This window comes from Natrix helvetica, assembly GCF_964273705.1.
Source record: "Natrix helvetica genome assembly, chromosome: 1".
NCBI classification, from domain to species: Eukaryota; Metazoa; Chordata; class Lepidosauria; order Squamata; family Natricidae; genus Natrix; species Natrix helvetica.
Genome location: NC_138548.1, coordinates 88,564,894 through 88,582,659, shown reverse-complemented (window position 1 = coordinate 88,582,659; position 17,766 = coordinate 88,564,894). Strand labels below are relative to the sequence as shown.

The 17,766-nt window shown below is 41.9% G+C and overlaps 1 protein-coding gene across 2 annotated transcripts in view; it reads left to right on the top strand.

The window, feature by feature from the left end:
- PDHX (pyruvate dehydrogenase complex component X) overlaps positions 1 to 17,766 on the top strand; it is a 47,003-nt gene that overhangs the window by 19,942 nt on the left and 9,295 nt on the right. For both annotated transcript variants that reach the window (XM_081941139.1, XM_081941140.1), the window contains exons 6-9: positions 2,392 to 2,575; positions 2,984 to 3,131; positions 9,538 to 9,596; positions 15,943 to 16,101. In XM_081941139.1, the coding sequence (XP_081797265.1) occupies positions 2,392 to 2,575; positions 2,984 to 3,131; positions 9,538 to 9,596; positions 15,943 to 16,101 (550 nt within the window). The remainder of the gene's footprint in view (positions 1 to 2,391; positions 2,576 to 2,983; positions 3,132 to 9,537; positions 9,597 to 15,942; positions 16,102 to 17,766) is intronic.

The window sequence follows — 17,766 nt, the reverse complement described above, 5'->3', positions numbered from 1 at the left end:
TCATGGCCCTTGGGTGAGGTTGCACTTACTCTTCCAGGTTGGTGTACAATCTGGAAATCTTCCTGGATTAGCAACTTCTGCTTAAGAGGTGCACTTTTTCTACATAGGGGCTTTAAGTAGTCTCTCATGCCCTAGTCAGCTCATCACTTGATTACTACCACACTTGATTACTGTTCAATATGGAGCTGCCCTTGAAATCTCAACTGGTACATAATGCAGCAGTTGCAAGCAGTGATGTGCATTTCTTATTTCTCATTTCTGCTTGTGTCATGTAACATCTCTGCTTCACAAATTGTACTATTTGCTAGTTTGTTTCTGGGTGTGATGGTTACCTGTAAAAGCCTTCATGACATAAGACCTGGTTGCTTCTTGAACTGCCTGTCTCCCATAGTATCTATCATATTATCTGCCTAGCCAATTTGATTTTCAAGCATTTGAACAATCCAGGTTCGCTCAATTAAACAATACCATTTTGCCAGTACCTCAGAAGCATGCCTTCTTCTGTGATCGTGGAGACAGCAGCGAGACTGGGTTTGCTCCATCCAGTAACCAATTGGACTGAGTCTACACTTATGATGTCATTGGGCCCTTGTGGCTCCTCCCCAGTTCAGGCCTTCCTGTCCTCAACCATCCTCTGGAGTCCATTTAAGCTCACACCTACTGCTTCGGTGACTCGATCCAGCCACCTCATTCCCCGTCGTCCCCTTCTTCTTTTTCCCTCAATCTTTCCCAGCATCAGGCTCTTCTCCAGTGAGTCCTTCCTTCTCATCAGGTGGCCAAAGTATTTGAGTTTCATCTTCAGGATCTGGCCTTCTAAAGAGTAGTCAGGGTTGATCTCCTCTAGGACTCACAGGCTTGATCGCCTGGCAGTCCAAGGGACTCGCAGGAGTCTTCTCCAGCACCATAGTTCAAAGGCCTCAATTCTTTGGCACTTAGCCTTTCTTATGGTCCAACTTTCACAGCCATACATTGCAACTGGGAAAACATTAATAATAATTAATGGTCAATAAACAACAGTAATAAAATATTCATTTTTAATAAATAAATAATACAATAATATAAATGCAATATAATTAGTTATTAAAGTTGTATGTTATCTGACTCCCAGTGACTTTCAATATTATAATTTATTGTATAATATATCTAGGTGCTTATCTGGAAACCAGGAGACTGTAAGTTATAGTTCCATCTTAGGCATGAAAGCCTGCTAGGTGGCCTTGGGCAGTTACTCTGCTTCCACCCAATCCACCTCACAATGTTGTTGGATGTTGGGGATCAAATAAGAATATTAGTATGTTGAGTTATTTATAAAAATAATAAAGGTGGATTATAAATAAGTATTGTAAACTTGAAATGCACATGGGGACAATCACTCTTCATTTCAAAATATAGTAAAAAATGTCACTACAATCCTAATAGCTACCGTATGTTCTATTTTCAATTTTATCTTCCTAGACGGCATCATAAATCCAACTCATATTCTAATTTCAGACATGGTAAAGTCTGCAGTCTGCGACTGTGTACTGTGTTGACATGGGAGTGGATTTAAGAATAGTCTTGACAGGGAAACTTTGGCATTTCATATAGTGAAATGGTATGTGTTGTCCAATTTTTTTCAAACTTGATAACTTTACAGTGCATGAACTTCAGCTTTCAAAATTCTGCAGCCAGCATGCTAGCTGTGAAATTCTGTGAGCTGAAGTCAGCGGTGGGTTGCAGGCGGTTCGCCCCAGTACAGGTGTACCGGAGCCTGCCCGGAGCACCAGATACTGTTCTGGTATGGTACTCCGGAGGGCCCGCCCGCCCGCCCGCCTGAGCTCCTTACCTGTCCTTTAAGCCTTTGGTGCTTACGTACATGGCGCGTACGGCACCTGCACGACACTCCACCGAGCAGCTGGAGCATTGCGGAGGTTTGCGGAAGCATCGCAGGCAAGTACGACGCATGCATGCAGTGTGCGCGCGTGCCACATGCGTCCACGTGAGTGACGCCGGGGCCGTTCCAACCTTACCAGTTGAAATGGAATCCGGAACCCACCACTGGCTGAAGTCCATATATCTTAAAAGTTGCCAAATTTGAAAAACGCTGCTGTACTCCAAATGGTTTAGTTTACAACTTAAATATATTGTCCTATAAGTCAATGCTTAATAATGGGACCTATAAGTTGCTTGGTAAATAATCTCCAATAATAGGACTGATTTTGGAAGGGATTTTTGTTGTGCTTTGTTATTGGTCCTATTAAGTCGCTAAGTCATGTCTGACTTTTCACGACCCCAAGGACCAGAGCACACCAGGCCTTTGTGCTTTGCAGAGGTTGTTTTATAGATTTATTTGCACTTCATTAGATTTGAAGTGTGTCTTAAACCTTTCCACTTGTGTCTTTGAATTGACAGGGATGCCCTTAAGCTTTTAGAGCAGAAGCAAAAGCAAAAGCCTGTGGAAGCAAAACCCATGGTTTCTTCACTTCCCCTGCGCCAAGCTGGAATGCCTTTGTCTACACCACCAGCAAGTGTGCCTATTAGTGCTTCACGTCCTCCAGTTACCCCTGTCTCTGTTCCTGGCCGGCCAGCTTCCATGGTATTAACTTTCTCAGATTTATAGCTACGCTAAGATCACTGCATCACATTATATAAACATAAATGATAGAGTTATACCAGTAGGGTTTTAGAATTCAATTTAGAGTTTTATTTATTTATGCAACTTAAGGACACGCCGATCTGTTACGATTCTGCGTGGACTTCTGTGAGAATTGTAATGAATATTTATACGTGCCTTATAGTTTATATGCCCATGTAGAATGTTCATTTTGATTTAAGAACTCTATAATTGGCAACATAGTTATTTAGAAAACATTAGGTATTAAAACCCAGTTTTTCCACCACTAAACATTATGGCTTAAATGGTGTCCTTTATTGTCATGATCCTATTTCACTGAAATCATATTTCTTCCTTTAATTTAATATGTAAAATGTGCTTTATTGCAAGAGCCGATTCACTGAAATCCCTGCTAGCGACACAAGAAGAGTTATTGCTAAGAAACTAACAGAATCAAAGACCACGGTACCTCATGCATATGCATCGGCTGACTGTGACCTTGGTGCTATACTAAATCTAAGGCAAGAGCTGGCAAAAGGTAAAACTCTTTCCTATTTTTTAAACCCAAATATTAAAATTCTGATCTGTCTACTCAGCTATGCTGCATTTACTGCAGGGGCTTTTCTGAAAAGAAACAAAATGCTGTCAAAATTCTGCCTTTGATCTTGGATGCAGATGAGTATTTTTGTTTGCATATGTGACATCCCTCGCAATCCAACATTTAGCATGGATAGTTATTAATTGGTTTTGATGACAACTGTCCCGCTGTTATTGTCACAGAGGATTTCTACTTAATTAATTTACATTTTTGCTTAAGAGTGTTAAGGAATTGTACGCCTACTCACAAAAAGTATCTGCGAATTCCACTATAAACCTATTCATGTGAATGGTTTTACATTTTGAATGAAGCATTTGAAGGTTACCGCTTAATTAGCTGCCTTAGGAGGTGCAGAGGACAAATTCCTTCATTAGTATTCTAAACAGGTATGGTTATTTAAATGATGATGCTTTTCCACTTCAGACAGCCCTGGTGTGCTTTATGTTTGTTATTTGAATACTTTTTACTCAGTAACACTGCAACTGATGGTGGGATGGGGAAGACAGAATTCCAGTTTTGCCAACAAGAGATTTCTGTTGCTACTTATTGCTTTGCATAGTGTTTTGAATCTGTGTGCCATATTTTTTTCCTTAATCCTGGTAAACTATGCATTACAACAATTCAGAAGAAAGATACCAAATATTCCGGGTTAATTGTTGGTTATATTTTTTGAGAATTTAGATTTTTCTTTAAACACATATAGAAAGGTTCATACATTATGAACATACAGTATCCTATAGAACAGACACTGTTCTTAGTTGAATTATTGGCTTGGAGGAATTTTAACTAGTTTCAAAATATGATTGAATTAAATTTAGGACAAGAAAAACCACAGACTATCTACTGTTTTCAGAACAATTAGCTTTGCTTCTTTCCAAGTCATTATTCTTTGCCTAAGTATGATAGGTTTGCATTTAAAAAGGTGTAATCATTCATTAAGATATACTGCAAGTATTGTCATGTATATTTATTTTTTAAAATATCTATTTTCCTTTGTATGATATGATGCAAAGTTTCAAAAGTATTTTACCATGCTGATGTGACATTTAAAAGAGAGAGATTGTTTAAACCCACTTTCTTATATTGGACTAATTAACAACAAAAGCAGAATAAAAACAGTATTAACAATATGATAATGCAAAAGAAAAATAGAAAGCTAAGCGATTAAGTTATAAAGAGAACATTCAGAATGATTGCTATAATGCTCAAAATTTCTTGCCTCTTTCAAAGATTGACAGCCAACAATCTACATCTGCATTTAACATTTGTAATTGTATAATTCTTTTATCCAGTCCCTATGCACCGAATATATACTGTACATCTTGAAACCTTGATAATGTTCAAGCACTGGGAAAAAGCCAGGCAAAACATATGCATCTTTAATGCATAGCTGTCATACAAAGTCATATTCACAACTGAATTGGTCTGAATCCAAAATGTGACATTGATGGGATAGTCCAAACCCTACTAGTTAATATTCCAACTCATGAGTTTCATCTTAGCAAGGCAGTTGCTCTGTTATTTATTATTCTCTGAGGTTTGAATAATATTTTATTGTTATAATGACCTCATTTAAGATCACAGTGAATTGTATATTGTATTATTTAAAGCAACCTTCCACTGGTTTCAGTGGAAAGGAAATTCATCTCATTTGGTAACTGTGGCTAACAAAACAGCTTTTTAATAAAAGAAATTCTTAGTTGTGCAGCCAGACTCTTCTTATAGCTTGCATTGGCAGCTAGTAAATTGGGTAGGGCCAGTTTGGAATCAGGTGGGACTGAAATAAAATCAAATAATATCAGTTTCATCAATTTCCTATTAAGAAAAAGGCTGTTGGCTTAGGAACTATGATTGATTCTTCCATAACTTCCATCCATTATGGAATTTCCAGAAGTAGCAATAACATCTGGACCTCATAGACTATATAACAAATGCTTGAGCTGAATAAAATGCCAAGAAGCATTCTGCAGGAAAACTAATTTATTTTTTTCATTTTGCAAAAGTTGTTTAAATGCCCAGTTAATCTAAAAATAATAGTACTATCAGCGGCCCAGTTTACCAAAAGATAGATTGGCCTGCATTTTCAAAACTGGGAAATCCCAAAATAAAATATTTTAGTAATTATTAAGGATAGGCTGTTTCTTAGCATTTCACTATGATCAAATAATAAGTCTTTTGCTGAGAATAGATGAATACGTAAGTTCTTGATTTCATTTAGTGATCAAAGCTTGGATAACTGCCTAGCAGTTATCCAAGCTTTGGATTCGGGTGCGTTTCAAGGTGCTGATTACCATCTTTAAAGCGCTCCATGGCACGGGACCTAGTTACTTGCGGGATCGCATCCTCCCACATACATCCCTGCGGCCAATTCGCTCACACAGGGAGGGACTTCTCCTGGTGCCGTCCACTAGGCAATGCCAACAGGCGACACCAAGGAGTAGGGCCTTCTCTGTGATGGGCCCAACCCTCTGGAATGACCTCCCCCCCGACATTAGAACCACTTCTGACCTCCGCTCCTTCCGGCAAAAATTGAAGACTCACCTGTTCCGATTAGCAGGCCTGGCATAATTACAACTGTCCTTCCTGGCAAATGTATTATTATCTGGTTATCTTAGGGTTTTTTAATCTGTTGTGTCTGTTTTAGGGATTTAAAAAAAATTATATTTATTTAGCTTTGTACAGTTCTTTTAATTGCATTTTAACCTCCTCCAAACTGTACATATTTAATTTTTTATTGTATTTTTGTGATATTCTCTATGGACTGTACACTGCCCCGAGTCCCTTCTGGGAGAGGGGGCGGTCTAGAAGCACAAATAAATTGAAATTGAAATTGAAATAGCGATAATCCTGAAAGTGTGAAAACTTAAAGCCATATACTATACCAGTCCATAAAGCATAACATATTATCTGCATGTGGTAGAATATAATTCTCCAATTCTTTCATAGTTCCACTTTTCAGTTTTTCAAACAGTAACAAGCAAAAGAGAAAAAAGAAAAAAATCTGAACAAACTAAGCATAACAACTGTTCATCAAGTATTGATATATGAAACTTTCCAATTAAAAATGCTAGTGTTAATAATCATTAATTGAGTGTCAGTTCCATTTTGATTGGTGTGCCTTATCTATTTGTTGTATATAGTTTGGATCATGTGCTTGACTGGGTGGTAGATCATATACAGATCTATTGATCTGTTAAAGGGACCGCTAATGTTCAAAGTCACTCAAAAGTTGATTGGTCACAAGAGACCTTCAATCACTAGCCAACTCCTGCATTCAAAACCTATGCAATTACAAATGCAGCCAGGCACTTCCGAATTTTGCACCAAAAAAGACTTGATGGGGCATGGGATCAAATATCTGCAAAAAATTTCAATACAATAGTGTTCTGACCCCCTCCTCTTGTATACCAAGACACTCCGACACAAAGTCTCTTCAAAGATGTTTATTGACATACAGGTTCCATCTTGGCAGCAATCCAGCCTGCCAAGGTCAAGATAGCACTCTGGGCAGCAATCCAGCTACAGCGACACCCCTTGGCAGCAATCCAGCTACCAAGCTCCAGATAATCACCTTAGCAGCCAAGGTCCAGGGAACAGATTGACAGTAATCCAGGTAAAACCTTTAGCAGCAATCCAGCCTGCCAAAGTACGACACAGATCTGAGCTTCTCCAACTCCAATGATCAGTTGATTCCTGCAAAGGGTGTGTCCACAAGCAGTCCCTTTATAGTCTGGAGAGGAGTCTAATGATCAGCAGCTGAGAGCCATTACCTCCGGTAATTGCTCAATTGCTCCTTACGCCGGGTAGCACGTCGGTAACGAGCATCTAATAGCTCACTGCTGTCTGACTCACTGTCCTGTGACTCCTCCCCACTGCTCCAAGGCATGACATCAGGAGCCCCCTTCCTTTGGCTTTCACCACTGCTCCATGCCTCAGGCACCCCCTGGTGGCCAACCAGCCTCTCTGCGCCCTGCTCAGCGTCGGAACCCTGTCCAGGGTCCCCCACCTCCTCTTGAGCCGACTCAGAGGACACCTCGCTGTCGGAGTCTGGTGGCAGCGGCACTGGCACCGGCTGGGCCACAACACAATAGCATAGTTGGAAGGGACCTTGGAGGTCTTCTAGTCCAACCCCCTGCCTAGGCAGGAAACCCTATACCGTTTCAGACAAATGGCTATCCAACATCTTCTTAAAGACTTCCAGTGTTGGGGCATTCACAATTTCTGGAGGCAAGCTGTTCCACTGAGTAATTGTTCTAACTGTCAACCCCTGATCAATATATTGGCATTGATCTCCCAAAGCCCAGAGAATCCAACCAATTTCTGGTATTTGAAACAGAAATAACATTGACGCAATTTTTCTTGTAAAGGTACTCATTTATTTGAACCCAGCCATTATACTGAATTGTTGACTTTTGTACATTCAAATACTAATCACCTGTATTTGTGGTTGCAGCATCATTTTAAGATGGTAAGAGTTGCTTTAGTGAAGAAGTATGTTAACAATAAAACAATGCTGCATGCTGTAAAATGATTGTGTAATATAGAAAAAGGGATCAGTGACTGATCTCTATTCAGCGAAAGAAAATAAACTTATTACTGTCTCAAAATTTAGAAGTATCAAGAACCAGTGTGCATCATCAAGCTAACTATTAACCAAGACGAAATGGTTTTATGATAGTTAAATCTTTTACACTTTGCAGCTTGCGGTAAAGTTCCTTTCTGCTCTTTGTTACCGTTAACCTGATTTTAAGGATTTGTCAATGGCTTTATGTCATTTAAATGGCAGTAGCCCCAAGGGCATCACAGACTGAGATGTCACCTACTTATGACTGAACAGATATAAAACAATCATTTTGATTCTTCCACTTCATGCCTGACAGGATTTATAGCGTCTCTTTCTGAGTTTATTTTCAGACTTAAGAATAGATTTGGAAACAATGGTAGATTGATACATGAATGTTACAAATTATAAAAAGTTGTAATGCATATTTTTCATTCACCAATTGCTTGCTTTGTTTCTCTTCTTAAAATTATGAATTATAACAATAATTTATGAATGACAGTATGAATCATATCCTAATGTTACTAAAAATAATGACTTCAGCTAATTATGCAGATCTGCACAATATAGTTCTATTAATTTATGTTCAATTAAGTGTAATTATTATGAAGTTTCAATCTTCTGTGCTCACAAAATTATGTTTTCACATCAGCTATGTTTCAATATATAACATTCAAAGGGTTTTATGTTCTATTTTGGAATATTCTTTGCTCTTGTTTAATTTCATGCTGGGTGGTTTACAAAGAGTAAGAGTGGGTATTTAAAATATGAAAATCAATAAAAATAAGAAGTATCAGGTTTCTATATTTAAAAAATTAACACACAACATACACGTATGTATCTATGTATATGCATACATAGATACATACGTGTATGTTGTGTGTTATTTTTTAGAGCTTTATTTCATTTTTATTTTATCCTACAGTAATGATATTCAAAACAAAGGTGAAATTAAGCCAGGGATTCTTGCATGAAAATGGTTGATTCTTGGAGGCTTGACATGTTAACCATGGCTTGAAGAAACATTATTTGAAATGAAGTAGATAATCTATAAATTCCACAAAAATGTACATCAAGATGAATGTGATTTTGCATTTAATGAGGGTGATTGGATCTCCCTGCCTTGGAAAACCTATTAATTCAAGGTTTTACTTTATGTGATTTAATTCCATAATGAAATTTTCTACAGTATGCTTGGACAATCTCACAGAGATTCCTTGGTCCTCGCATGGGAAAATACCAGATATCAAGTAAACTGGAAAGTAAAAAAAACCTATTGAAGCAGGCAATGACAGGCTCTTTCTGCATTGTTATAGATGTAGATATAAAGAGGATGGCCTTTTTAGAGGGAAGATCATTAAAAAGCAATGAACAAATAAGCATGGCTTAAGCCCATATAAAGGTACAGATTTACAAAAATGGGTAAAGCAATCACCTCCCTAATTCAGATGAAAATAAAAGGAGGGGGGGATATCTTCAAATTTGGGAAACTCTTTTACTGTGGTCATTCTGATGAAAGTAATTTTAGGCCTTGGTGGTGTCTGTTTCCTGATCCAGTCTACCTTTTAGGGCTGCATTAGCCAAGCACATGAAATTACGATACGTGGGGCTCAGCCAAAGGAAACTTGTGTTATGGCACAGATTTTGAATTTCAAATTTGTGGTACTGTGAAAATACTACTGTGAAAATAAATCCTTGTAATGTTTTAACCATGTGATTTTACATGTCTAGAATTCTAGTTTTTCTATTAAACTTCACCTTATAATTTATTTCTCTTTCGCACAGATGATGTTAAAGTATCTATAAATGATTTTATTATCAAGGCAGCTGCATTGACCCTGAAAGTAAGTAAATTAGTCCTGCAAAATATACACACCTGATTCCACCTTAACGATTTCTTAAACTTGTATATTTTGTTCCAGACCAGGAAAGATGTTTCTTAAAGATGCTGTAACAGATACAGTGAATGTTTCCAAGTCAAATGCAAAGTATCTTTAAACAACTCCTACCTTGGAGAAAAATTGCACAAAATATTTTAATCAAATACATCTGTACGGCTTTTCTTTTTTGTGCATTTACCATTACCTTGCAAATTTGTTTTCAATGATACTTTATAAAATACCATGTGATTTGAGATTATTGTTGTAATTCCTCTTATTAAATATTATGGATCATGGACACGGATATTAGTGATTGCTGGGACCATGTTCTCTTTTGTACACTATCCTTCAAGTAATGGCAAGTTTAAGCTAAATATATTTTTTATTTTATTGTTTTCCAACTATTGTACTGTATAATATCTAGCTATATAGGTTTATATCCTTTGGTGCAATGAATATTGTTTCTACTGATAAGGGATATAATCTCCTAGAGAAAGAAACAAATATTCCTTCCAAAATTCCATTTTAATTTCAGTTAATATTCTAGGACTTCCAAGTCATTACATCTATATTAATATTTAATATATATATTTGTTTGATATTCACTTGTATCTAAGTTCAGTTCAAGATGCAATGTGTTTAGCTGGCCTTTATGGAGAAAATAAGCAAAATCCTTAAATGAAAGGATTTGTTTCCATAAGTATAATAAAGAAAACTTAATGCTCATTTTCCACTAATTCCTATTTTTTCTAATCAATCAACATTGATTTTATAGTATATTTTAGAATTCCTTAGTCCATAAGGATTTTTCAGTAATGTACCATTTGTGTTGAATTTGATCTTTTATGTGGATAGTAGAAAATACTATTTATAAGTGCTAAAATACAAGATATAATCATAAGATAAAATATGTTTCAACTTCAAACGTTGCAGGACTTTTCAAATAGTTGTGTGGGGGTTTGCTTGCTTTTTCCACAGCTACTCATAGACTGTGAAAATCAATTCTGAATATTGTGGGAGACTTCTATGCAGCATACATTATGTGGTGTGAAAAATTGCAACCAAAAAGAGAAATTGGCAGTGACAGTTTGTCAGTGCATACATTGGTGTGATTAATTGGTGTGTGGCTCTCATTGAATCAGTGTGGGCTAACGCTTATTAGGAGAATACTACAAATTGAATTGAAGTGTCAGATCTGCTGTTTTAAAAATTAGCTGTCTATTTCACTACTCTAGTGAAAGCTCAGAATATTAAAGGGGAAAACCTTTTTAAAAACCCAAACTGAATTTTAAAATGTTAAGATTATGGTGGCGGCCACCGGAGGGCAGCGCGAGGACGGAGAGAGGCCCGTGACGCAGGATGCCGACGGAAGGCCTCCGAGAGGGCCGTAAGTCGGCTGGAATGGCGCCCAGACCAGGAGGGGAGGCAGGTTGAAGCCAGGACTAGCTGCTGGAAGCTGTGCTGTGTGCTGGAACCAGGCAGAAAGGGGAAGGGGGGCAGAACAGGGCTTCTGCATTAGGGGCAGAACAGGGCCTGTCCTGGAGACAGGCAGGAGCCCCCCCCCCCCACCTGGCAGACTAAGATCTATTGCCCCCCCCCACCTGTGCTGTGTGCTGGAACCAGGCAGAAAGGGGAAGGGGGGCAGAACAGGGCTTCTGCATTAGGGGCAGAACAGGGCCTGTCCTGGAGACAGGCAGGAGCCCCCCCCCCACCTGGCAGACTAAGATCTATTGCCCCCCCCCACCTGGCAGACTAAGATCTATTGTCCTTTTGCAAACTACCTGCCATGGCTTGTGCCCAGGTGCCCCTGATGACTATAATCTGCCCGTTTAACATCTGGTATCCTGCTGACTTCCTGCTATTTATGACTTATGGCATTTCACCTGCCGGGCTACTCCTACTACCTCTCCCCCTCTCACCCTCGCCATCTGCTATTTTATAACAACTAGCTACTACAAACTATCTGCCCTCTTCCGCCCATAATGGACCGCACCCAGGCCTCCATCTATTTATTTACCATCCATCTTCCAACCGATCACCTGGCCAACATAAGATCTTCCCACCTAGTTGTGATCGTGGACATTTCTTTCCTCCCATTAGATCCTGGCTTATTGATTTTAACATCAACAGCACCCTGACTTTGTCATAGCTTTTTACCATTACGTATTCGAGGTCGGACTTTCTCCAGCTGCGGGAATCCCCCCTCTCGCAGGCATGGCCCTTTGCCCCCTCCGGGGCCCACCTTGATGACGGGTTTGTGAACCCAGAGAGGTGGAGGAAGCGCAAACTTAGGGGGTTTTTAATGAAATGTTTTTTATCCTTTTTAGGGGGCTCCAGGGTGGGGGGGCGGGGGCGGGTGGGTCAGATCAGGAGCGATGTGAGAGCCGGGCCTCCAGGTGTGGTCGCGAGCAGAAGGAGCGGAAGGGAGGAGGAGGGGGAGGATATCATTCCTATACAGGGCTCTTTAATTCCAACGGTCGCAGGGAGGGGCAGATACGAGGACAGATTAAGAACTTATAGTCGGTTGGGAAACCGTGGTTGCTGGTTACACCCGGTCGCTTGTACCAATCCCCGCGGTCTAGGTGGTCAAGAGTTACAGACCCAGGGCCTGAGGCTGTTGTTATGCAATGCGAGGTCCGTTGTTAACAAGGCCCCCCTCATTCACGATCTAATTTTAGAGGGGGAGCCGGACCTCGCGGGAATAACAGAGACCTGGTTGGGCCATGAGGGAGGTCTTCCCCTCGTGGAAATGTGCCCACCAGGCTACCGAGCATTTCACCAGCCCCGGGCCCAGGGAAGGGGCGGTGGGGTGGCAGTAATTATTCGGGAGGACTTAGAGCCGAGGGAGTCTACTGTGCCACAGACGTCCGGATGTGAATCCCTTGTTGTGAAATGGGGCCCTGGGAGACAGTTGGGCCTGCTGATAGTATACCTGGCTCCTCGCTATACATCAGCGGCCCTGCCTGAACTCCTCGAGCTGATCGCATTGGTGGCGGTCGAGACCCCCAAACTTTTAGTGATGGGGGATTTTAACCTGCCATCGATGGGAGAAGCATCAGAGGGGGTTCGGGAGTTCATGGCTTCCATGACAGCCATGGACCTGACTCAAATGATTCAGGGCCCGACACACGAGGGAGGACACACTCTGGACCTCGTTTTTGTCTCTGGCCAGTGGTTGAGTGATCTGGGAGGAGGGGACTTAACCATCACTCCCCTGTCATGGTCAGATCACTCACTCCTTCGTCTTGACTTCCCTGGTGCTACCTCCCGCTGCGGGGAGGCGGAACCGGAAAGCACTAGATGGTTCCGCCCCAGGCGCCTGATGGAACCAGATAGGTTCCAGACGGAGCTTGGGCCACCTCCTGTAACCTTGACCCGCCCCCGGGTAGAGGACCTGGTGGTCGCATGGAATAATGCGACTACCGGGGCCTTGTACCGGGTGGCGCCTTTGCGGCCTCTCCGGCGGCAACGATCCACCCTGGCCCCTTGGTTTACCGAGGAGCTGAGGGTGATGAAATGCCGCAAGAGACGTCTAGAGAGTCGTTGGAGATCCTCTCGTTCCGAACTTGATCGAACACAGGCACGAGCCCATTTAAGGACGTCCCTTGTGGCATTGAGAGTGGCCAAACGCCAATATTGTGCCACTCTCATTGCATCCGCAGAGAACCGCCCTGCCGCCCTGTTTCGGGTGTCCCGCTCCCTCTTGTTTCAGAGGCCGCGGGAGGCCCCTCTACAGGGCAGAGCAGAGGAATTTGGGAAATATCTGCAGGATAAAATCGCTCAAATCCGGAAGGATTGGCCCCTGTTAGTGGTCCAATGGAGACGTCCGTGGCGAGTCTTGAGGAATCGACTTGGGAGGAGTTTGACTTGGTTGCCATCGAGGATTTGGACAGAATGCGTGGACGACTGCGACCCACCACATGTTTATTGGACCCGTGCCCCTCCTGGCTTGTACTGGCATCCTGGGAGGTTACACGAGACTGGCTCCTGGACCTAGTGAACGTTTCGCTGAGCGAAGGGTCTCTCCCGGCCGCCTTGAAAGAGGCGGTGGTGAGACCCTTGCTCAAGAAGCCTTCCCTGGATCCTTTGGAGCTGGCCAATTATCATCCTGTCTCCAACCTTCCCTTTTTGGCGAAGGTTGTAGAGAGTGTGGTGGCCTACCAGTTTCCACGGCATCTGGAGGAAAATGATTATCTAGACCCGCGCCAGTCCAGCTTCCGCCCCGGTCACAGCACGGAGACGGCCTTGGTCGCGTTGGTGGATGATCTCTGGAAGGCCAGAGATAGAGGTTGTTCCTCTATCCTGGTCCTATTAGACCTCTCGGCGGCTTTTGATACCATCGACCATGGTATCCTGCTGCGCCGGCTGGAGGGGTTGGGGGTCCGGGGCACCGTTTTGCGGTGGTTCGGCTCCTACCTTTCTGGCCGGACGCAGCGTGTGTTGGCAGGGGAGGAGAGGTCGACCCTACGCCCCCTTACTTGTGGGGTGCCACAGGGGTCGGTCCTCTCGCCACTCCTGTTCAACACATATATGAAGCCGCTGGGTGAGATCATCCGTGGTTTCGGGGTGGGATACCATCTGTACGCTGATGATACTCAGCTGTACTTTTCCACCCCGAACCACCCCAACGAGGCCATCGAAGTGATGTCCCGGTGTGTGGAAGCCGTACGGATCTGGATGGATGACAACCGACTCAAACTCAACCCCTCCAAGACGGAGTGGCTGTGGGTACCGGCTCCTCGGTTCAGCCAATTAATTCCATCATTGGCCATCGGGGGCATTCAACTTGCCCCCGTGGAGCGGGCGTGCAATTTGGGCGTCCTCCTGGATGCCCGGCTGTCCATGGATGACCATGTGACAGCCGTGGCAAGGGGGGCGTTCCACCAGGTTCGCCTGGTGCGCCAATTGCGCCCCCTACTGGACCGGGACGCCTTACGCACAGTCACTCATGCGCTGGTGACGTCTCGCTTGGACTACTGTAACGCTCTCTACATGGGGCTTCCCTTGAAATGCACCCAGAGGCTACAGTTGGTCCAGAACGCAGCCGCGCGGGTAATTATGGGGAGTACTAGGTACTCCCATGTGACACCGTTCCTGCGCGAGCTGCACTGGCTTCCTGTGGTCTATCGGGTGCGTTTCAAGGTTTTGATAACAATCTTTAAAGCGCTCCATGGCTCAGGACCTAGTTACTTGCGGGATCGTATTCTGCCCCATACATCCCTGCGACCAATCCGTTCGCACAGAGAGGGCCTCCTCCAGGTGCCGTCCACCAGACAGTGTCGAGGGGCGGTGCCTAGGAGTAGAGCCTTCTCTGTGGCGGGCCCAGCCCTGTGGAATGACCTCTCTCCGGATATTAGGAATACCTCTGACCTCCGCTCCTTTCGTGTAAAGCTCAAGTTGCTGGCCTGGCTCAACTTTGATCCAACTATATCGCTCCTGACGGGTTTTTTTATTTGGGGTATTTTAATTGCATTCAATTTATTTAGGGGTTTTTAAACATTGTGTTTTTACTTGTTTTTATCTATCACTTCACCTCCTCCTTGTATATGTCGTGTATATGTCTTGGTATATGTTTTGTTATATGTATGTCGATATATTTATTTCCTATGTTTTGTTGTACGCCGCCCCGAGTCCTTCGGGAGAGGGTGCGGCTAAGAAATATTTATTATTATTATTATTATTATTATTATTATTATTATTATTATTATTATTATTATTAAGAGTTGATTTCTGAAATTAAGGTTTCCAATTAGACAAATACTAATAATAACCTTTATTGCCATTGTACATACCTACAACATAATCTAATTGGTTCTCCTTTCAATATGGTTATGTGACTCCCCCCACTCCTTTTTAATTTATTTTAATATTTAGCTCTTTTATCTTCTCCTGATTTAAATGGGAACAGACATTCTATAAACTTTCTATTATGTTTTTGGGCGGAATGTTAAAGTTCTTTACTAGCAAGGAACAAAATGAGAGTTGCCCTCCAACAAGTTTGAATTTTGTTAATAATGTAACCCAGAAACTGAATAAACCCATCTATTGTGTGGTTGCCTGCAGCTGTAATTGCCCGTGACCATAATTTGCATTCATCTTTTGTGACAAAATTGATATACACCAATAAGATAAGTCTATTTTTAGAGTCATTTGGCCTTTTTCTTGCTATTATTAACTTGATGTTGCTTAAGGCAAATCATTTCCCATATGTTATTGTTTCTATCACCACAATTCTAAAAGGCTTTTAAAAACTTCATAATTGGTTTCAATGCTATTTTTTAACATCTGTGCTTCCCTCTGTTTCTTCCAGCAAATGCCAGATGTGAACGTGACCTGGAATGGAGAAGGCCCCCAGCAGCTGCAATCGATAGACATTTCTATAGTTACGGCAACAGACCAAGGTTTTATTACACCTATCATAAAGGATGCTGCATCCAAGGGAATTCAGGAAATTGCTGCTTCTGCAGAGGTGGGTCTTCAAATACCCAGGCCTCTCTTAGATCAAAAATTAAATTATATGGTTTCGAAGAAAACATCTGCTGTTCCTTTGATTATGTTTTTTTGGTTGGCTTTAAGAAAGAGGACAAGATTGTTTTACAAAGATCACAAATCTTGAATAGAAGGCAATAACCTCTGTATACTGTTGTGGCACAGTAACCTATCAATAACTCATTTATGATTCAGGAGGCATTGATCTAGTGCATGTTAGTATATGGATATTAGAGACCATTAATAGCCCAATCATCTCTAAACTATCTGAACCTCTCTCCCTGTTTGTTATCTCTGCCATCCATTTTGATATTTTTATTTTAGGATTAGCTAGACATCCTATATTGTCAAATATAAGCATAATAAGTTCATTACCATTGTATTTAAAATTAATAAGATTAATTTTCTGAATATAGATATGACTATTCCTTTTAATATTCTGTGAGATATTTTAGCAGATTTTCCTAAAACTTATAATCAAGGTTGGAGATTCTCAGTCATCTAAGCCATGGTTGTCCCAAAGGTTCTTTTTCAATGTACTTTCTTGTTTTCTTTGAAGATGTTTCGCTTCTCATTCAAGAAGCTTCTTCAGCTCTGGGGAATGGTGGGCCTGAAGCTCCCTGGATGAGAAGCGAAACGTGTTCAAAGAAAAACAAGAAAGTCCAGTTGCCTCTTGAAAAAAACACCTTTGGGACAACCTAGGAAAACTCGGCTTTGCTTTTTCAAAACACCTATCAGGTTCTTGCTAAGCTGAAGAGCATTTGTAATCTAATGGAATTAAAAATTACAGTCGATACTTTTTGAAAACATTTTGTGGGATTTGGGGAAACTTCTGTAAACTTGCAAAAGACCTTAAAAGATTTAATATTGAAAAATGGATTAGTCATTAATAATTTCCCCCTTTTGAAATGAAACATCGTGAATTGTGGCATTGGATCTTTATACCTCTAATTTCATGAGGCAAAGGTGATAAGACTTACTTGTTTATGACAGATGGTCACCAGTCTTTCTTGAGATAAACATCTACAATAAAATACAATAGCAGAGATGGAAGGGACCTTGGAGGTCTTCTAGTCCAACCTCCTGCCTAGGCAGGAAACCCTATACTGTTTCAGACAAATGGCTATCCAACATCAACTTAAAGACTTCCAGTGTTGGAGATCACTTCCGGTCCCCGAGGGCGACGGATGTTCACGTCCGCTGTTCATCTTCTCGGTGGGTTCCCCTTAAGTTTAGGGGGAGCACAGGGTCCTTGGAGGGGCCCCTGCCGTAGGGCGGCTTGTTGGGACCCCCTGAATCGGCAGCGGCCGCAGGGGGTCGCCAGCTTCGCCCCAGGAGTCGGGGAGCGTGGGGGGTGCAAAACAGCGCACCTTCGCCGAGCGGAGCCTGGAAGGAAACAACTGATCGGATGTTACAGCTGAAATGCGGTGAGGTGGGAAGCTTCCCTCAATCTCCTTTTAAATCTATCTAATTGATGAGCAGCAGCCTTTCTAAATTGTGGATTCAATCCTTTAAAATGTTAAGATTGGAGGGGGGGATTTTCCACCCCCCCTCGGAAAAGCGGCAATTGGAAAATCTCTCTCTCTCGGAAGAGAGAGAGAGAGTTAAAAGTTACTTTCTCTTCCTTTAAGCAATGGGAGGATGA